This window comes from Haliotis asinina, chromosome 8 (assembly GCF_037392515.1).
Source record: "Haliotis asinina isolate JCU_RB_2024 chromosome 8, JCU_Hal_asi_v2, whole genome shotgun sequence".
NCBI classification, from domain to species: Eukaryota; Metazoa; Mollusca; class Gastropoda; order Lepetellida; family Haliotidae; genus Haliotis; species Haliotis asinina.
The window spans coordinates 58,528,202-58,550,608 of record NC_090287.1 but is presented as its reverse complement, the minus strand read 5'-3'; the positions used below and the strand labels follow the sequence as shown (position 1 = coordinate 58,550,608).

At 41.0% G+C, this 22,407-nt stretch overlaps 1 protein-coding gene across 4 annotated transcripts in view; it reads right to left on the bottom strand.

Moving 5' to 3' along the window:
- The window catches only part of LOC137295371 (EH domain-binding protein 1-like), an 86,059-nt gene that overhangs the window by 44,234 nt on the left and 19,418 nt on the right, over window positions 1-22,407 (bottom strand). For 3 of the 4 annotated variants that reach the window (XM_067826694.1, XM_067826695.1, XM_067826696.1), the window contains exons 2-10: window positions 17,466-17,665; window positions 15,262-15,319; window positions 14,758-14,907; window positions 14,204-14,382; window positions 4,188-4,450; window positions 1,837-2,245; window positions 835-907; window positions 349-509; window positions 172-220 (exon numbers count right to left, since the gene is read on the bottom strand). In XM_067826694.1, coding sequence (XP_067682795.1) covers window positions 172-220; window positions 349-509; window positions 835-907; window positions 1,837-2,245; window positions 4,188-4,450; window positions 14,204-14,382; window positions 14,758-14,907; window positions 15,262-15,319; window positions 17,466-17,566 — 1,443 coding nt within the window. In that variant the 5' untranslated portion in view covers window positions 17,567-17,665. The remainder of the gene's footprint in view (window positions 1-171; window positions 221-348; window positions 510-834; window positions 908-1,836; window positions 2,246-4,187; window positions 4,451-14,203; window positions 14,383-14,757; window positions 14,908-15,261; window positions 15,320-17,465; window positions 17,666-22,407) is intronic. The other variant, XM_067826697.1, reaches the window with a different exon arrangement.

The window sequence follows — 22,407 nt, the reverse complement described above, 5'->3', positions numbered from 1 at the left end:
GACCTGAAGGATTCTGAATCACTTAATGAACGCTTTTTCAAATTCTATGAGCTGATCTAAAACACCATTTTCTCATGTGAAACAACAATAGCTTAGAACTTTAGAAACATTTCTTTGAAAAATGGAAGATGCATCTTAAATCGAATTCATTGCATGTCACAATATACTTACTATTTTGTTGTTACCCTTTATATTATGCGGTGCTAAAGATGCAAAGTCACTGAAAGTAGAAAGGCTTTGTCATGAATATCATACATACTAATATGAATTAAGATAAAAATTCAGTTATAGATGGCAAAATTAATTTGAAAAAGATGCTGATTTTCAAGTAACATGAGATGGTCTCACATGAGATCTGGTCGAAAGTGGTGGATTATTGCACAAAATGCCATCCCATTTCTCCATGATGTTGTAAGGTTGGTGATCTTCACTCCTCGATAACCACCGGTCACCTCCTGGCACCATGACAACAGGTCTTGTGACAGGTTGCCAGGGCTGGTCGCCTCCACCTGTAAAACAAGTGTCTCCCTTTCAGTCACTCACACCAAGGAGTAAAGAGCTTCCACCAACAAGATCAACTACAGCACCAAATGGTTAACAGGCAGGAGACTGGGATGTATTGGTACTTAACCATAAAGTTACTCAAGAAACCGATCAAAATTATTTTCCCTAGTTGAAAATTCTGAATTTCTTGTAAAAGCAGTACTAAAGAAATGATCTTACAAAATAGTTATAGTATTTAATAATTGCAATTTAAGATATCTTCGTCGTCAACAAATGTACTGAAAAGCCAAAAGAACATTTTAATTTCAGAGTAAATTTGAAACATCATACCAGACTCGTTTCCCCTTCAGGAGTCTGTGAGAAGGTGCTGACATTTGCAGAAGATATTTCTGAAAGAGAAGACCTGCAACCAAGAAGTCATTTTCATCAGAAGCATTCTGCCTACAAGTATAGAGAGTGAGTGAGTGAGTTTAGTTTTATGCCGCTCTTCCAGCTATATGGTGGCGGTCTGTAAATAATCGAGTCTGGACCAGACAATCCAGTGATCAACAACACGGGCATTGATCTGTGCAATTGGGAACCGATGACATGTGTCAACCAAGTCAGCGAGCCTGATCATCCGATCCTGTTAGTCGTCTCTTACGACAAGCATAGTCGCCTTTTATGGCAAGCATGGGTTGCTGAAGACCTATTCTACCCCGGTCTAATAGGTCAACAGACCTATTTCACTGTATATCAGTGTTCGCTGTAGGTTTTGTACGAGTGTGTGCAGAAATACAATTATAAATATGCAGTCCAAATCTTTGGCGGGCGAAATGTTCATTGCATTCTTGAATCATTTCAAAATTTATTTTTTTTTATATGTTGCCATTTTAAGGTAATTTTTAAAATTAAGTTATCAGAATCTATGCATGCAAAACATGCACACAATAATTTTCTGTGATAACACGAACACTGGCTATATCACTTGTGCATGCCAGAAATCCATGAGTATGGACTTGAACACCATTGATCTGCTATTACATAATTGATTTCTGTCTAGAAGAAACTTTTCTGCATCTCGTAGGGCAAGCGGTTCTGTTTTCCCTGAAGCATGGATTTGCAAATTATCACTTTTGAAGCATCGCTGATTGCACAACTAAATCTGATTGCAACCAATCACGAATCCTGAACACTGGCACCATGAAAGGGCCGTATTAGAACAGAGGTTCTGTGGGAGGATATGACTTGAGTAAACTCTATGGGAAGAAAATGAATATGTCTGTGCCACTCTAATAAAAATTAATTGCATCATACATTCATTCTCTTTCGTACCAGCTGACAACACCATACCTTGTGGAGACATCTAGTGTGGAGTTGAGTGATTCATCCAGTGGGGGAGGAGGAGTTATGGCCCTTGTTGGAGGCTTCTCTTCTTCCGGTGTAGATGGCGGTGTGCCTTCATATATCGGCCGATCCGTAGGAGATAAAGATTTGCTCATTTTCAGAGTCATTGAGGATTTCTTCTTTGCCCCATGTTTGCTGGTATCCTTGTGAGACAGGGAAGCAGGGAGAGTCCTGTACTTCTGCTGATCTCCATGGCTGGCACCAGCCTGTTTGGATATACTAGCACTATCAAGTTTCTTAAAAATATCCTCATCTGTTTGATGACTGACTTCTTCTGACTTTTCACCAGAGTCCTCAAATGGATTAAAAGACTTTTTCTCCTTTTTGTCTTCGATCTTCTTAAACACTGGCTCAACTAAAAACAAGAAAAGTTCACACTGAATAAGAAAGAATTCTCAGACATGACCATCCAATAAGTACACAATGACCAATCAAAGACATAGGTACCATATACTTAATGACAGTAGAAATGACCACAGACATTCCCCTGCTCATTATTTAGCTACTTGAGACTTAATCTAAGACCAGCTTCATGATATGTTGACACAGTGATGCCATCTCATAGCTGAAGATTGTTGATGTCATTCTACAACAGCGGTTTTCTAGGACAGCACATGTGAAGAGTATATTTTTCTAAGGGGGATCTTGAAAGGTTTAAGAAGTAATAAATAATAGGTAAATTAATACACTTGCATATTTGTCATACTGATTTCAAACTTAAACTGTATTAGCCATAGCCTTACTTTTGAACTCCAGGCTTCTAACACTCATTTCATTAAAATATCATTATGAAGATGGCTATCAGTAATCTCTATGAATATCATAAAAACTTGTCTTGTTTACTTGATGCATTTTACCCCTCACTCAGCAACATTCCAGCTATATGGAAGCGGTCTGTAAATAATCGAGTCTGGACCAGACAATCCAGTGATCAACAGCATGATCATCAATCTACGCAATTGGGAAACGATGACTTGAGTCAACCAAGTCAGCGAACCCGACCTCCCGATCCCATTAGTTGCCTCTTATGACAAGCATTCACCTTATATGGCAAGCATGGGTTGCTGAAGGTATAATTCAACTCCGGCCACTTCCTGTGTGAACAGTGGTAACAGCAGACTAATGCTTAGTCTCTGATAATATAACATTGATAGTAACACATGAACCTACTTAAACTGAAGAGAACCACCAGTGGTTCCGAGCCTGAACTAGGTGAAATGTAGACTAGCTTCATTCTAGGCCTTATCATTGCAGAGGACTAGTTCAGGGACAGTGAAACTGTGAAACTATGATAAAGGAATCCAGGGTTTTTATCATTACAGATGAAAAGACAACACCCTGGATGCAACAAAGTGTCCAGAGCCATGGGGTCAACTACTGCCTGGGCCTAGATTTTCGAAGCTATCTCAGGGCTAAGACGGTCGTAAGTTAAAGTTAGTGTGTGGCACTTACAACTATCTTAGCACTTACAGAGCTTAAAAAATCTAGACCCAGACCACACACATATGACAATACAGACATGTTAGTACCGGTGTAGCCTGAAGAATTAATACTAGTGTCAGAGGGCAACAGTCATGCCATCAACAGTCAGTATACATCGGTCAACAGGCTGTCAATGTGTGCAGCAGGTGCATCAGCAGTATCAGAAACAGAGTGGTCACAGCCACATCAAACATCTACCACAACATGAGCATGGAGAGAGGATGGAAAACATTCAGAATCTTGGAAGACATACTTCATCAAGTAGAGAAAATCATAAAACCATTATGGGTAGAGAGAATTCAATTGGGTACAGAAAAAAATATTCATGCATAGAGGAAATGAATAAATAAAAATTAAATTAAAATCTTGCAAGGAGATTGTATGAAACAAAATAGTTGAAACTGGTAGCATTGTTGTCAATACTGATTAACTGATCTCAAATTTACCCAGAATATTCTTCTTCTGCAGCTTTTGGGGCTTTTTTTTATAAAACACAGTACGATTCATTACAGTTATACATTTTAAACAATGCATTACTACAATACTGACAACAGGCTGAAACAGCATCAGTGGATGCAAGTACCAATTGACAACATAATAAAGTGAATTATCAGAATTTACATCACTTTTGATCTTTGTTCAGATTTTCGTCTCCACATATGGAATATGAATACAACACCATCTGTCCAGGAAAATATTGACACAATTCAATTCATCTCTTGCATCGTCCCTAAGTGCCATGTTGTATATGGAACAGACATCACCACTGATAGTGTTCCAACAAGAAGCAAACAGAAACAGCATGCCAACAATACCAAATGGGTTAAGCGAGTCGCCATTGCCCTCTGTGTCACATGCCCAGTCCTCGTCCTCGTCATCTTCAAACGGATTACCATGGTGTGCCTCCAGGTTATCTAGCTGGCAAGTGATATCTTTAATCTGACTGCTCAAAGCTTTATCGTCTCGCTTGTGATTGGCTACACCAGGTTCCTCTTCCTCCTCCTCTAGGTCGTCCAGATTCCCAATGTCAGCCTTCCCCATGCTCATGAGACTGGCTACACTCTGCATGTCTTCATCTCTGAAAAACATGTCTCAGTTTCATCCCACATACACAGTGATACCAACACAACATTCTCAGTTATAACTGAAACACTTATGGTTTGTGCAGTATGTATCAGTCAATCTGACCCTGTCTGGTCAACAAACTTGTGAACAAATGACTGTAAATATTGACACCTTGAATCAGAACACGGAACTGACTGCAGAAACCTCACCATGTATGTGACCATGTGAAACTTGATCCACCAGCATGGGCATCTTCTCTATGTAACCCACACCCTGCACCCTCAGTCAGAGATGCAGTGATGTCAACAAGGGACTGTTAACCTTCTGAACTAGTCTGCATGAACACCAAGCAGTGCTAAGTAGATACAAACTCTGTCACACTAGAAGGCTTATCAGGCCTAACACCTGGTTATTTCCACAACAGAAAATCTATATTTCTCGAATGAAGTCTAGCCAGTGTTTGTCTGGCATACACTGAGACAGAATCGCTGTGGTCAGACTGACAATCCAAACTCTTGTCTTCTCAATGTCTCCAAGATTAATCAACTGCTAATGAGGGTCTACATGGTCAGAAGAGATACTGTTACATTTTGCACTGATGGAATGCTATGTCAATGTAGAATGAGGGTGAACATGGTCCATATAGATATAGTTTGATTTCATGATGAAAAGTCATTGAGGCTCTACATGGTACATTCAGACACTGTTATATTTCACATTATGATGAAAGTCATTTTGGATTGACCTGATAAGTAAAACAGAGTTACCTTTAACATTAAGATGAAAAGTCACTGAGGCTCTGCATGGTCCATACAGATGCTGCTGTATTTCACATGTAGGTCTACAATTGGTTTGTTTAGATTTACTTATATATATAACATTATGATTAAATTCATTTGGGCTCTGACTCCTAAATAAATACTGTTACATTTTACATTCGGACAAAAGTTCACTGAGGCTCTACATGGTCCATACAGATGATGCTATATTTACTTTAGGGTCTACATGGTTGGTTTACATGCAGTTATATGTTGTACATTATGATGAAATTCATTTTGGTTCTGAGTGATAAATAAATACTGTTGCATTTTTATTATGATGAAACGTCACAGATGCTCTTCATTGTTCATATGGTTATATTTCACATTTGACATGGTTGGTCTAGATATTGTTATGTTTTGCATTATGATTAAAGGTCATTGGAGATCTAACCAATGAGTAAGGATGTATTTACAGTGTACAACAAGATGAAAAGTCAATGAGGGCATACGAGGGGATGTCAAAGTTTTGAGCCTTGCATAGAAAAACACAAAATATTGGTATGAACCACATTTATTTTTCATCATAGTGACCTTGTGAGTCAAGACACTTGTTATATCTTTTCTGCCAGGCGCTGATGCCATCTCTGTAGAACCACGCAAGTGTTTCTTGAGATTTGGGAACAGATGGTAATCACTTGGTGCCAGGTCTGGAGAGTAGGGGGATGCGGCAAGATTTCGTACCCGCATTCCTGTACAGCAGCGGCTGCAACGTGAGAGGTGTGTACTGGAGCATTGTCTTGATGTAGAAGAATACCACATCTGATCTTGCCCCAGCGCTTCTCCTTGATTGACTGTCGCACTTGCCTCAACAAGTTAGCGTAATATTCCCAATTCATTGTTCTTCCTTTTGGTAAGTATTCTATGTGGATGACGCCTTTGCTATCCCAGAAGACTGTCGCCATTACCTTCTGCACTGATCTGGAGGCTTTGAACATTTTGGTCCTGGGAGAAGTGACATGTTTCCATTCCATGGATTCTTGTTTGCTCTCAGGATCATAGTGGTGGATCCAGGTTTCATCACAGGTTACTAGCCTAAAGTGAAAATCTTCTGGATTCTTGTTGTATCTGGTTAGCATGGAGTTGCTTATGGTGACCCTTGTTTGCTTCATTTCATCTGTAAGCATTCTTGGCACCCATCTTGCGCACACCTTAGACATGACGAGATGTTCATGAAGAATCGTCTTGATGGATCTGTGTGAAATGCCTGTGGTCTCCTCTAACTCGTGGAGTGTGATTCGACGATTTTCCAGCACAAGTCTATGCACTCTGTCAATGTTTTCCTGACTAGAGTTTGTTGTTGGGCGACCTGGACAGGGGTCATCTTCAAGACTCTTTCTACCATGCTTAAGTTCATTGACCCATCGTTTGATGGTAGCAGATGAAGGGGAAGACTTCCCATAAACTGCTGAAAGTCTTTCTTCAATGTTCTTCGCCGAGTTTCCTTAAAGAACTAAAAACTTAATTACTGCTCTATACTCAATTTTATTCATTTTCACTGCCGTGAGGGAGGTCTCTTTCTGTCAATGTGAGCTGTTCAATAACTTCTGAGAGTACGATACCAAAACTTATATATCACATCAGCTACACCCCAAGGTTCAATGTCGTACAATAGGCTGTGACACCTGGGTATGAAAAATGCCCAAGGCTCAAAACTTATTGACATCCCCTCATACAATGGTTGGTATAGATCCTGTTACAGGGATTGAAAAAGTCCTTAATTTGCATGCTATGGCACAGTACATACTGAAATAGCACAGGTATAATATTTTCAGAAAGCCCTTGTATCATGAGTAACATTATAAAAAAGACTATAAGATAAAAATAATATAAAAATAATTTAAAAGCTATTTTTGCACCCAATCAAACTGTTGTGGCACTCACAGCCTACCATGGGCATGGCTAAATTTTTAATTTACCTTACCATAGGTCTTATGCACATTACCTCAAGCTTCGCTAGAAGAGATCAGACAGTCGTTGATTTGCCATTCCCTGAATGGCTACCTTGTGTAATCTACGAATATAGTCACGGAAGTGACGTGATCTCCCTACTTGCACAAGCACGAGCAATCCAAAATTCACTTTTACTTCTAGCGTTCGTCTGATAGGACGTATTTGGTTCGCTCGAAGTTTCCTATCTGTGTTGAATAAAGTTGTTTTTCAACAGGTAGGTGTGTGTTGTTTCCCTAGGTGCGTGTTTAGTTAAATTGGATTTAACTTCACTTACCTTGCTACCTTGTGTTAAAAATTTTTTCTCTCACTTCGGTGTGGGTTTTCCTGCGTCGTTTGTGAAGGTGCCATGGCGGGTTTGGAGGTTTTATTCCGTTTTGTATGCTTCCTCCATCTGTTCTGCCATTTCGTATGGTAATTTGTCCTTGTTTTCCCCTTTTTTCATTTGTTTTTTATTCCACGTGGCATGTTTTCGCAGGTAGCCATGTTGGTTGCTGGGCCGTCGCTGTTGCGAGCTTACCCACTTCTTGTTGGGGGTGCGCTTTTGCTGCATTTTTTGTGTAGGGGTGTTTTTCGTTCTCCCCTCTAGCGTTGATTTTTTGTTTCACGCTTCGGTTTATGTTTATCTGTTGCAGTTAACTGTGTATGACTCGGCACTATCTTGCACTATCTGCAAGGGGCAGAAGTCAGCTAAGGATCCCCACCCCTGGTGTCCGGATTGTGCATCACATGCCTGCTCCTTTGACAGTCGCTGTCAGCATTGTGCAAGTAATTCAGTGGCGGATTTCAAGACCTTTTTATCCGTTCGTAGGAAAAGGTTTACTCAGCGAAGGAGGAGAATGTCTTCCCCAGCATCATCCTTAGATTCCTTACAGAACGACCCAGAGCTGCCTACCTTTCCAGCGCCGACGCCGACGTCAAGATTGGAACGCTCGTCAGTGACGCCTGTTCACTCGTCTCTGGAGCCTCCTCGCTCGGACGCCTTCGTCGACTTATCCCACCCGGACGCCTTGGCTCACCCAGAGGTTCAGAGACTTTTGCGGTCTCTTCTGACGCCCAGCACTTCAGTGAGAGAACCAGCGCCTACCACATCTGCAGCGCCAGCGCCTTTGCCGATGTCAGCGCCTACCTTGATGCCAGAACTTGCTCCAACTTCAACGCCTATGCCTGTGCCAGCGCCGATGCCTACGCCAGCGCTTATGCCCACGTCAGTGTCCACGCTAGCTCCGATGGGGACACCCTCACTGGTCCTGGTTCCAGCGCCTATACCAACACCAGCACTTGCTCAGACGCTGGCCCCTGTGCCTACGCCGATGCCTTTTCGGATCCCCAGGATTTCTCACACACTTTCTAGGAAGAAGGTGTTACAACGATAGCTGGACGAGGAGCACGCTCTTGGAAGCGGAGTGCTCAAGACGTAGATCGCGGTCCAGATCTCCGAGAGGTCGGCGTTCCCGTTCCCCACACCATAGTCGGCGCCGGCGCTCGCGCTCGAGTTCACGCTCTCCTAGACGCTCCTTGGAGGACTCTCGTTCCAATAGGAGTAGGCGGCGCTTCCGATCGTGGTCTAGATCTCCTCGGGGCTCTTCCAGGACACGGCACTCACGTTCACCGGAGGCTCCTCGAGTTTCTCTGAAAGAATCTATAATTCGGACTCCAACTACCTCTTCCACCCAGCGGCGGGAATCGACTTCGGTCTCTCAGGAGGATTTGGAGGAGCAACACTTCTGCCCTGACTATGACGAAGAGGCAGGAGTAGGCGTTGATGATGGCACTGTCTACCACTATCGGCAGTGTTTGAATTGTGCTGATAGGCTGCCTGACTGTCCTCCGTCAGTGGACTCCAATAACCCGTCGTCCAACCATCTGTCTCCTGAACTACTCATTCCACCTCATCCTATGGTGGCGGATGACGTGTCGAGGATTTTGCCAAGCTTTCATTGAATCCCACGATCAAGGCATCCAAGTCAAGGAAGTCGGATTATAAGATCCACAGCCTTGACTTCACGGATAATGGAGCTGCTCAGGAGCGCCTGTCAGGTTCTACACTTTCGGCCTATAAGGTTCAGGACTAAGTTGGCGGCCATTGACACGGAACCTAAACGCATGCTCAAACCTATTTCTGCGTTAGCCTCGGCTACCTCAGCGGCTGCAGTGGACTTGTCAGAGGACAGTGCCTCCAGGGTGGACCACCTCAGTGGCAAGGCAAGGTTCTTCATGACCTTCTCGGTCATTTGCGTGCAGCTTTGGCCATGACTACATCTGTTCGTCGCTCCGGCTTCTTGGATGCGTGCAATTGGCAGAAAGAGTTTAAATGCCAATTGCTTCGTGCGCCCTTCACCTCCAAGTTTCTATTCGCCGATAAGATACCGCATGTCTACAAGTCTCATGCGGAGTTGACTAACACTGAAGTAGCGTTGTCTACTTTTGAGGCGCTGGGTTCTGCCTTTTGTGGCAGAGCCAGAGGTAGCAGCAAGAAACAATATATTCCTAGGAGGAAATCCATCCGTTCCTCCATTGGGTTGGGGCGTGGCCGCGCCAAGGACAATGACAATCAGCGAAAGCCCCAGGAGCGCAGCTGGGACACCCCTTCAACGCCTGGGCAAGACAGAGGCAAGCGCCCCTACTCTGGTCGCTGAAGCCTTGGATGCCTATGACTGCCCAGTCGTACCTATCCATCCGACTCGAGTAGGTGGGAGACTAGGGATCTTCTCCCCCAACTGGTCATTCCTAGAGGACCCGTTTGTAAGCAAGATCTTGAAGTCCGGCTACAAGTTGCCATTGGTCGAGACTCCACCTCTGACATCTACTCCCCAGTCGCGGATATATCCTCAACACCAACTAGCTCTCCTAGCGTCCAGTATCGACATCCTATTGTCCAAGAGAGCCATAGAGACAGTGCTGGTACCCCACCGCTCCCTGGGGTTCTACTCACCCATCTTCCTGGTGCCAAAAGAAAGATTCATGATGTGCATGATTCACAATATGGCGGCCTTCAATAGACAGTATCTGGCCGAACCTTCACATTTCCGGATGATGTCACTAGAGCAGATTCAAGTCAAATTGTCACCCATGGCTTGGCTAGCCAGTCTGGACTTACAGGATGCGTATCTGCACGTTCCTATATATCCACATTACAGGAAGTACCTGAGGTTCATCTTCAACGGAATGCATTACCAGTGGAGGGTGCTTCCGTTCGGAATTTCTACGGCCCCGTTGCTTTTCACACGGATCACGCTGCCGGTTACCAGGTTTCTACATCTCAGGGGAGTGGACTTCGATCCGACGACTGTCTTCTAAATCACTGCAGTCCTCAACTGCTACGCAAACAGTCAGACCTTCTTTTTTTTTATTATCCATTCAACTCAGTAGACAGTTACACAAACAAATGATGCAACAGCACAAGTACACAATAAGACAAAAGTTCATATGGATATACATACTGGATATATGGCAGCAGTGGTGACCATTTTCTGTCAGATGGTAACATTTTATTATTCTTAGTAGCAATAAACTTTTCAGTTTTGAAAACATCACTCAGTATTTTTAGAAATGCATCCAGTGATAACTTGGCGTTTTTAATACTTGATACATGAATGTATTTTTTACCAGCAAGAAGTATATGGTTCATTAAGTCAGTATTATTTCCACCAATTAAGACTGTATATTTTGTCAGGGTAAATGTTTCTGTTGTTTTATTGTCAATATATTCTTTCAGTTTCAACCAGAATGTTTTCACACATTCACATTCCCAATAAATATGTATCAAATTTTCAGACACTAAGTTACAAAAAGAGCAAAGTTCATCACCAACTAATTTCATTTTCAGTAATTCTTTTTTTGTGTATATAATATTATGAATAAATTTAAATTGAAAGTCAATCAATTTAGTATCTTTTGTGCATCTTCTATAATCTTTAAAAATATATTCCCATGGGATTACAGTGTCAAAGAGTTGTTGCCATTTTTCATATGTAGAAGGGAAATTTTCAGTACTTATAAGCTTATCATAGAAATATCTTGACCTCTTTGGTGCTGAAAGTAAACATATCAGTGGTGTGCTGAGATAGTGATTATGAACAATCAATAGATTATTTCTAATAGTATCTTTCCATTTTCTTGGTATATTTGAAAGAACCTGGTAGTAATCAAGAACTGTGCCTTTGATTTTGTAAGTTTTCTTAAGTTCATTAAATGACAAAATACCTTGATCATTACACAAGTCTCTTATAGAGTGAATACCCTTAAAATAACAATGTCTTATAATAAAATTACTATTTTGGAATTGATGGTTGAACCAAAGGGGTTCAGATAAGATTTGATTAATATCTGTAAAATCAGTTTTATGTGTTCTATAAAATATTCCCCATGCTGCCAACACATCTTTCCAATAGGGATTAATTATTTTCACATAATTTTCAATGTTGGCTCCAAGCAGAAATATATCCTTGAATGGAAAGGTACTAGGGCTAGTGTTTTTATTTTGGAGATATTTATTTAATACTGACAGTTTTAATGAGTTACTGAATACATTAACCACTCTTAGTCCCCCTTCTTCATATTTTCTAATAAGTGTTGTTCGCTTTATCTTATCGCGCTTATCATTCCAGATGAATTTATAAAATATATTGTTTAATTTATCAATGAATTCCTTTGGAGGATTTGGGAGTGAAGTGAATATATGCACTAATGATGAGAGTGCTAAAGTTTTAATAACCGTTATTTTCCCTATTAATGTCAAATTCCTTTTTCTCCAATTCCCAAGAGTTCTATTAATAATTTCTTTTTTCTTGTATTAATTACCCAAAGGTTATTCAACTTAGGATTAAGCTTTATTCCTAGTACATCAAAATCCCCACTGTGCCAATCAAGCTTAAGATCCTGACATAACATCATGTTACTACCTGCCATTGAGCCTATCCATATTGCTTTAGTCTTCTCTACGTTTATTCTTAAACCAGACATTTTGTAGAAATTATTTAGGGTGTCAATTGCTATGCTTAAGCATTCTTCACATCCATCAAGAAATAATTCAGTATCATCTGCATATTGTCCTGATTGAAAGAAAACAGTTGGACTTGTCTACCCACCTGTTACATCAACTGAGTTGGATTGTCAACACCAAGTCACATCTGGAGCCAACAAAAGAGCTGACATTCATCAGTGGATTGTTTCTAACGAAGGACAATCTTGTCAGGGTCCCTCCAGATCGGTGGCGGAAGATACTTGTGTTTGCGGATCGAGGTCTCTCTCAACCGATGACCCTCAGAGAGTGGCAGTCTCTGCTGGGTCTTTTGACGTCGGCGCAAGATCTTACTCTCAGGGGGTGCCTTATGTTGCGGCCGTTACAGAGGTTTCTGTTACCATTCCTTCTACCTCCGCATCTACATCAGTACCTTTGGTGGTGAACGGTAGAATCGAATGTCTGTGCTGGCGTCTGTTTGAAAGCCTTCAGTCACAACCACGAGTTGTTCATGGACGCGTCCCTGCTAGGGTGGGGCGCCCACCTGGCCGGCCGGCCGACCTCAGAGCTGTGGTCCGACGCCGAAATGTTGTGGCACATCAAAAACTTGGAGATGCAAGCTGTCATTCTAACAGTACGCCACTGGCTACCGATCCTGTCCAATACCAAGCTCCTTGTGGCGTCGGACAATTCCACTGTCGTTGGGGTTATCCGGAACCAGGGCACGACCAGGTCCAAGCAACTCCTAGACCAGATGTTCTTGCAAGCAGACCTTCTAGACAGCAATGGGATCACAGTCGCAGTACGGCACATACCCAGCTGCAAGAATATCCTGGCAGACGCATTGTCGCGTCCCAGCAGACCATCTCCGACGGATTGGATCTTTCATCCAGACACGTTTCGCCAGATTTGCCTTCTCCACGGGAGACCCCTGGTGGACCTCTTCGCCACCAGCTTTAACCACCAGTTGCCAACTTACGTGTCTCCCGTATCGGATCCACAGACATGGGCAGTCGATGCACTATCCCTGTCGTGGGAAGGTCTAGACGCGTATGCTTTTCCACCACCTGTTCTTCTCCTGGAAGTGATCGGCAAGATCAAGCAGATACAGAACCTGAGACTGCTTTTGGTCGCGCCTTGGTGGCCACCCTGACCGTGGTTCCCCGATCTGCAACACCTCATCAGCAGAGAACCGTTTCAGCTCCCAGATTGGCCACACCTTCTTCGTCATCCTCACAGTCAACAACTCCATCCGGATCCGCTGAGATTCCATCAGCATGGCTGGGCCATTAACAGAAGGCATTAAGGACGAAAGGCTACTCCTCGCGAGTGGTGAGTGCCATAGCCTTGGCTCATCGTGTATCCACCAGATCCCTATATGATGATAAGTGGCACTCGTTTGAGAATTTTTGGGTTCAGAGATCACAGAATCCCATGACAGCCTCCCCACAGTTTGTGGCGAATTTTTTTATGTTTCTACGCAACTCCAAGCATCTGAAAGGGAGCACCTTGGGTACTTATCTGTCACCGCTGAACTCTGTCCTGGCGGTCAAAATGGATCTTCAGATTTCTGGAGCTGATTGCCCTGCTTACGGCGTTCAAGTTGGAGGACCAGAAGGTCAAGTTCCACCCTCCAGCTTGGGATCTAAATGTCGTTTTACAACACTCGAGAGGACCCCCATATGAGCCCCTAGAGGATGCTTCTTTCGAACTGTTGTCTAAGAAGACGGTCTTCTTACTAGCCCTAACTACGGCAGCTAGAGTTAGTGAGATTCATGTCACACAAGAGCGCTTTGAACAAGCGAGGCATGGTCGAGCCCACTTGAGGTAATATGCATAAGACCTATGGTAAGGTAAGTATTTAAATATCTAAAATATTCAGATTTTAATAATTTGAATGCCAGTGTGTGTAACATGATATAGTTTGTGGGTGCAACATGCACGAGACAAGAATGTGAATGTGGACTCAAGTGGCCTTGCCCTCACTACAGTTGTAGCAATCAAGTGACAAGAAGAGGGTACAAAGTAGACTCACGTGGCCTTGCCCTCCCGGATGAAGGTGCAGGAGATAGTAAGCTCCAGTGTCGCCGATACTACTTTTTTGGTCGCTGGTTTGAGATTGACCTTGATGGTCTTCTGCGTGGGGACATGACTGGCGTACTCCCTCATGTTGATGTTCCCGCTGGCCAGGACCTTCCGGCGACCCTTCGACTGCTGCAGACCCAAGTCAGGTTACATTAACTGGTTGGTGAACAAACTCATACAGAATAACATTGAAAAAACCCACATCTACATGAACATATGCAATGGGAAGTTATCACTCTTTGTCAAAAAGATTTCTGTTTCTCTTTCCCACTGTCAACTCTTTCAACAAGCATGGGTTGATGTAGATCAGTTCTATACCAGACCCTTACAAGTGGATAAACTGTCAAACATAACATGATAAATACATTGACACAGCCAGATCATTGCACTGTTTTTGTCTTTGCATGAAACATTCACCACTTGATCCAGAAGATATAATGTCAGTACATTCCCTCTTAATTAAACTCGTCATGTAAGCAGTAAAAGCTTATGTAAACGGCTTACATCTTCTATCACAAATGTCCATTCTTTGTCTTCAAACTCCGCCTGACGAGAGTCTCTGAATAACGTGACCATTATTTCTACATTTTCTGGCACTGTCCAGGTGACAAGTCCCTTGTAGGGGTTCTGCATGGTGGGGCTCCAGGTGTACAACTGTAACAGATGGACACAAAATCCTACATCACGCTGTATGGTGCTCTGAACACAAATCATCAACGCACTGAATAAATCGCCAACAAAGAGTGCATTGGTTACCTGCATTATTGTCCTCTGAAAATGTATGTGCACAAATAGAATAAAGAAATTCATCTCATTAACTGTGAGAAAAAAAGAGACTGTCAATAAATGAATTATTACAGGTAACAGGAAAACTTGTAACTATTCTATATCTTCTTATAACTGTTATGTATCATAAAGCCAATATTCACATATTGTGGAAAGTATCATAAGTTGAAGTGAGTTGTCTCCCCAAAACTGAGACACAGAAACAATTTCTTGTATTATTACCTGTGAAGATTTGCGCCGGTTCCTGCGTGTCCAGATGACACAAAGCTTTTGAGGTTGCCTAGGAACAAAAACAGGAAAATTTTGTTCTTCAGTAATTCAAGACATAATACACAGCTCAGTTTCAGTCTCATTAAAAAATCAATAGAAGGTCCATTTATTTGCGATCTTTAACACTGCAACAAGAACTCTTACACCATACATTACTGGGGACCTATCCTGACCTTGAACTCACATAGGTAGTTTGAATACAGTTTGTGAATCAAGACATAACTTCTAATGGCACTGAATTTGAAGAATAAGATTTTGAATCTTTCCAGTGAAGATAACACTGAAACTAAAAAAAAACATAGTGAGTATGGTTTTATGATGCTTTTAGAAATATTCCAGCAATATCATGGTAGGATACACTGGGAATGGGCTTCACACATTGTACTCAAGTGGGGAATCAAACCTAGATCTTTGGTGTGACGAGTGGACACTTACCCACTACACCACCCTGACATAACATAGAAGAACCCATAAACAATGATTAACCAAGCATAATCAATGACTAGATACCTCAGTAATAAATGACATACATCAGAAAGTGTATCTGCATCAGGTGGTGGACATAACTATGGCATGGAACATATGGTGTCCACCAGTGTTGATGGGGACATAGGTTGATGGGCCCTCATGGTGCAGCTGCACAATGCAACCTTGGCACTAGCAATATTGTAAGTCTATGGCTTGACAAGTACTAGATGAGCCACGACCTGACAAATGACCCAGGGATTCAAAAATATGCCACAGGGCAAGTGACTCCAGGAAAGTAACTTGTTCTGACTAATTTTCCACTTGCCCTGATTTTATGACACCATGCTTGATGTTAATGTTTATTGGCTATACCATTATTTGATTGCCCCAAATGAAAAGTGACTTGTCCCAGGCATCGGGTGCTGGGATTTTTTTTAAACCCTGTGACCCCAATTTGCATACATTGGAATGCCCTCCAGAACATTCCATTTGAAACAAGAGGGAAACAGGTTGTCGTCTAAATATTGAAAAGTTCAATTTAGTCATGCACTTCATGTTGTGATGGGTGTTTTGCAGAACTAAATCACTCTACAAGAAATGTGTTAAACAGTAGCGGTATTGATTTCATGCCACAGTCAGCATGTACTGCACATGCTTAATCGCCAATCTATCTGTAGCAACCAAGCGTATTCGTCCAGGTTACTTGACCCGCTTGTCACAAACGCGTTCACTGCGCTGGCTCATCTAATACTTGTCAAGCAGTATAAGGTCATGATCACATTTGCGCAAAGATTGCTTTGTTTCTATCTGAATGAGTAAAAATACTTCCATAAGGTATTTCTCCATATCGTATTGCAGAAACAAACTCAGAGTTTGTAGATCTACTTATTTCATTCCAAAAATATTTGAAGAATGTGATTTATCTCATTACTTACATCACTGCCGATGGTATGGTGAAAATGTAATGCCTACACTGCAAATTGAGTGAGTGAGTTTAGTTTTATGCCACACTTCGCAATATTTAAGCAACATAGAGGCAGTCTGTAAATAATCAAGTATGGACCTGACAATCCAGTGACAACATGATACGATGACATGTGTCAATCAAATCAGGAAGCCTGACCACACGATTCTGGTTGTCGCCACTTACAACAAGCAGCGGTTGCTGGCAATTTGTGCAGCAAACATAAGAAAGGATACATATTAGTGGTGTATATTAATTACCAAATAATTAGTCAATCATAATCAGACATTAATATGTTAGAAAAGATCATATGGATTATTCTTAGAAGAGTTCAGATTAATTGAAATAATCAGAGATAGGTCGCAGTGACTAAACGACTAAGGAACTGATTGCATTTTCTCATAATCGAACACAAACGATTTTGGAACTATTGTCATAATCTTTGAAACATGACTGAATATTTCTTGAAGATTCCAGGAAGTGTATGTTCATGACATTTTAGTCACCTATTTAAAGTATCAAGTTCCATCATGTAACATATCTGCAATTATGGCCTGGATAGGAAAACCTGATAAATGGGGCTTTCCAACATTTTTCGATGATTGTTCAGTGGTAATGAAGCAATTATCACTTGTGAGATTTCAACCTATTCCCAAGCCTAGTTATTCTTTATTATCAGGGAGAAACTGTAACATGCAGTCAGGGAAAAGGGGGCCAAACTCACCATTTTTTGGTACATTCTACCATAAGTTCTTGGTATGATGCTGTAAACTGGAACTTCGATGCGGCCTTGCCGACCCGTTGCAGTCTCTTCCACACACTCATTGTGAGACAGATATCACTCTACTGTACCCATAATGCTTCACTCTTGTAAACCGTGGAAGTCGAGATGGTGTAAATCACTTTGTAACATTGTCAGGCAATCTGTAAAATGAAAGTACACTTTATCAGTTAATTCCATTAACAAATCCAAAGAGGCAAAAATGTATACTGCTAATGAGTGAGTGAGTTTTGTGTACAGTGAGTACACAAGAAAAAGGTTTCATACTTTGACATTTGAAGGTTTTTAGCACCTTATCACAATCATGTTAGAAAAAAAGATGGATGAAAAAGCTTTGGCAAAATGTGTGTATGGATATGATGATGAGAAACAAAAATCATCATTCAACACAAATCACAGATTTGAAAATGTGTTTCAGCACCATGGGCGATATTACCACTTGCGTCCTTTGTGTCTGCCTAGAGCTAATGCACAATGATAATCCATGACCTGAACATGTCTTCGTAAATACTTAGACATGCGAAAAAAAACCCAAAAAAAACCCAATGATGAAGACATAAATGGATGACATATTTGCAGATGCAGAATGCAAATCAATCACATGATTTCTCAGGATGAAGTGAGCCAAGGTAAAATGATATTCTCAGCACTGTTGCTATGATGGCTATGGCTAGAACCTGATCCAAACTCCAAGCAATCATACTTAGTCGATGCCACAAATGTTCAGATTTCATCCATAAGTTTCAGTTTCCTGAAAATAGTTTGTTGGAATAAATGAAGAGAACATTCATTTCAACATCTTCACTGAATTTCTCATGATCTTCAACACATAAATCATATATCATCTTTTCCTGTTAAATGGTTTGACTGTGTATGTTTATAACTTTGTTCATAATCAGGTAGACTGACATTTAATTCCAGAAATATTATCTACAGTTGTCATTTTGTTCTGGGCTTGAGTTAATATCTAGGTTTAGAGAGACAAGACTACAATTAACCAAACCAGTGAACCAGTGACACATAAGCACCTTCCATCTGTAGAACACACGGAGGACTTATTCCACAAATCAAGATATGTACATATACATACATACACATACATTAGTCCACTAGTCCGAATTTGGATTTTCATAAAATTCTGTTTGGTCCAGTAAATTAAGTTAATTTCAGCCAGACCACAGGACTCAGGTTAGCTGTAAAACTTGCCAGCCCTGGCCAAAACTTACCTGCCCACAAATTATTTGCATATACAACATGAAATTTTTAATTAAACATTATAACCTGACCGTCGAGCAGGTGAATTGATAATCTGTCAAACCATGCTGAAAATAGCCCATTCTGGGCAGTCGAGCAGGTAGATATTTCGAACACAAAAGTCATCCAGATCATATATTACATGTTCACTTCAATCAACAAAAATGACATAATAGCCCTGTTTAATCGAATAAACTCTAAAGTCTTTGCCAAAACACAGTATACGAGGCTTAACACTAAATTCATGGTTATCCATACTATTCCTTATCATACAAATGTTCAGCCATCCTAAAGGGAGTTTATGTACAGTTACTGCTATTACTAAATCCACGTACCATTAGAACCAAACTGACCACGAACAACATAAAAATGATCCATAGCATGAAGAAATCAAGTTTAGGTGATACAACAAACTGGTATGTTTGTCATGTAGACACTCTGCCCTAATTAGCCAGCACCCCAAGGCAGTGGAATGCATTGACCAGTGAATGTAGACTACACCTGTAACATGCCACATGTGGTGTGATGATGTGTGTGTGTGTGAGTGAGTGACAGGTGTCATTCATCACTGTCCTGCTCATGGAGATGTCATGCTGGTATGTTAATCAAGTCACATTTACATGTTGAAAGTGATTATATCACCCATTTACTGTGGGCTTTTAGATCGAAGACCAGCTTGCTTTGATATGAACCTAGTTTTGAAAGCTAATATATATTTCATATATAATTAATTTCATATTAGTTTACAACTGACAAATTCACAGGTCTCCAGTTGCTAATATTACATTATGGCTGTTTGGATTGGATGGAGATACATTATGTCTGCAGAAATGGCTCGCGTTGAGTATATCTATGTCTGCAGAAATGGTTCCTGTTGTGTGTATCTTTGTCTGCAGAAATGGTTCTGATTGTGTGTGTCTGCCTGCAGAAATGGCTGATGTTGAGTATATCTATGTCTGCAGAAATGGTTCTGATTGTGTGTGTCTGCCTGCAGAAATGGCTGATGTTGAGTATATCTATGTCTGCAGAAATGGCTGATGTTGAGTATATCTATGTCTGCAGAAATGGCTGATGTTGAGTATATCTATGTCTGCAGAAATGGCTGATGTTGAGTATATCTATGTCTGCAGAAATGGTTCCTGTAGTGTATATCTTTGTCTGCAGAAATGGTTCTGCTTGTGTGTATCTCTCTGCAGAAATGGCTGATGTTGAGTATATCTATGTCTGCAGAAATGGCTGATGTTGAGTATATCTATGTCTGCAGAAATGGTTCCTGTTGTGCGCATCTTTGTCTGCAGAAATGGTTCTGCTTGTGTGTATCTGTCTGCAGAAATAGCTCATGTTGAGTATATCTATGTCTGCAGAAATGGTTTGTGTTTGTGTATTTATGTCTGTAGAAATGGTTTGTGTTTTGTGTATATATGCCTGCAGAAATGGCTCATGTTGAGTATATCCATGTCTGCAGAAATGGTTCCTGCTATGTGTATCTACATCTTCATGGTTCATGATGTATCTATGTCTGTAGAACTGGTTCATGATGTGTGTATCTATGCCTGCCGAAATATTTCAAGTTGCAAGTATCTATGTCTGCAAAAATGGCTCATGATAAGTTATCTACAGGGACTGGGATAGAGAACTTTGACAATGGGCCATTTTCAGGACTATTTTCTAAGCCATTTTCTGAATTGAGAATGGGCCACTGCCCTTGTTTCAATAGTAAACTTCAAAATGCATAAGGGTCACTTTTATTCTAAAATTAAAAATGGCCCATGGTCCCTGCCTTTCCCAATTCCTGTATCTGTGTCTGCAGAAACGGTTCATGATGTGTGTATCTATGTCTGCAGAAATAGTTCCTGTTGTGCGTATCTATGTCTGGAGAAATGATTCTGGTTGTGTGTATCTATGTCTGCTGAAATGGTTCTGCTAGTGTGGATCTACGTCTGCAGTAATGGTTCAAGTTGAGTGTATCTATGTCTGCAGAAACTGTTCATGATGTGTGTATCTATGTCTGCAGAAACTGTTCATGATGTGTGTATCTATGTCTGCAGAAATGGTTCATGTTGTGTGTAACAGTCTGCAGAAATGGTTCATGTTGTGTGCATCTGTCTGCAGAAATGGTTTGTGTTGTGTGCATCTGTCTGCAGAAATGGTTTGTGTTGTGTGTATCTATGTCTGCAGAAATAGTTCCTGTTGTGCGTATCTATGTCTGGAGAAATGGTTCTGCTAGTGTGGATCTACGTCCTCAGTAATGGTTCAAGTTGAGTGTATCTATGTCTGCAGAAACTGTTCATGATGTGTGTATCTATGTCTGCAGAAATGGTTCATGTTGTGTGTAACAGTCTGCAGAAATGGTTCATGTTGAGTGTATCTATCTGTACTTGAAAGCATTGTTGTATTTGTTATATTTGTTACAGAAATACATCTGTTTCTTGACAAGCATATACAGACATTTATAAACAATGAGACCATTGTGACGACTAGCTGACCCATTACGTTCTCCAGAATGTAGTTAACATGGCCATATGGCAGGTACAACTATTCCAAAATGAGATATAAAGCAACTGGACTTGGGTCTTGGTATCTATCCCTGTCCATATATTTATTCTAAATGAAGCAGATAAGCTAAAGGTTGGTAACTGCCATTGGAATATAATGGTGTGCCAGAGAATGAATAGAAAAAGGAGTCGACCTCACGTCTTGGATGTTGCAGGCTCAGTCCTGAAATTAAGAGTTCCTTTTGAAGTCATTCTGTCTGTCCAGACTAAATGTCAGTCTAGTGAGATCCACTCACATTAGTGGTATCTGCAGCACAGAAACAAAAAAAAACCCCATAATGTGGGGTAAAGTGTGAATGGTATTTAGAAGTGATTCACATAAAAGGGGAGATTAACAGTTGTCACCTTCATATTACAGAAGTTGACATTAATAAATTGTGTCTTCAATATGGGATAACTTGACATAACCTCACAAAATATTTCATTTGTGGAAATTTATTGTTTATATGTCAACCCATGTCATTTATTGTCTGAGATTTTTTGAGCAATTGAGTCTGGACAGACACTCTAGTGATCAATAGTATGAGCATGGACATATACACAACTGTGATATGATGTGTCACCCAGGTTAGCGAGCCTCACACAGACCACCAAAACCCTCAACATGGTTAAGTAATTTCACATGAACCTCCCTATATGATGTGTACCATGGAACTAGATACAAATCTAAGGGATAGTGCACATTAAACACCATTTGAACATGCTTATAGACTAACATATAGTCAATGGTGTTCTTCATCACATTTTTTTCTGCTATCATCTTTTTTTGATGAGGATGATTTGATTAGACATGTTTTCCTGACTGGCTTTGGTATCATAGAAACATATAAGCCATTGCTGACAAAGGAATAAAGAGGATCTCACGGAAGCATGTAGTGCACAGTTACCATAATAAATTATGTTGGAGGAAGAATACTACTTGAGACAACAGGCTAAAACACTAGAATACTTTGTACCATCATAAATGGTCAAATATGAGGGAGGAATTTTATATAGGCAGAGATGTTTACAACTTTTGTTAAAACATTCAATTCTCACCATGCTCACTTTACAAGTGCCACAATGAATAATAATTC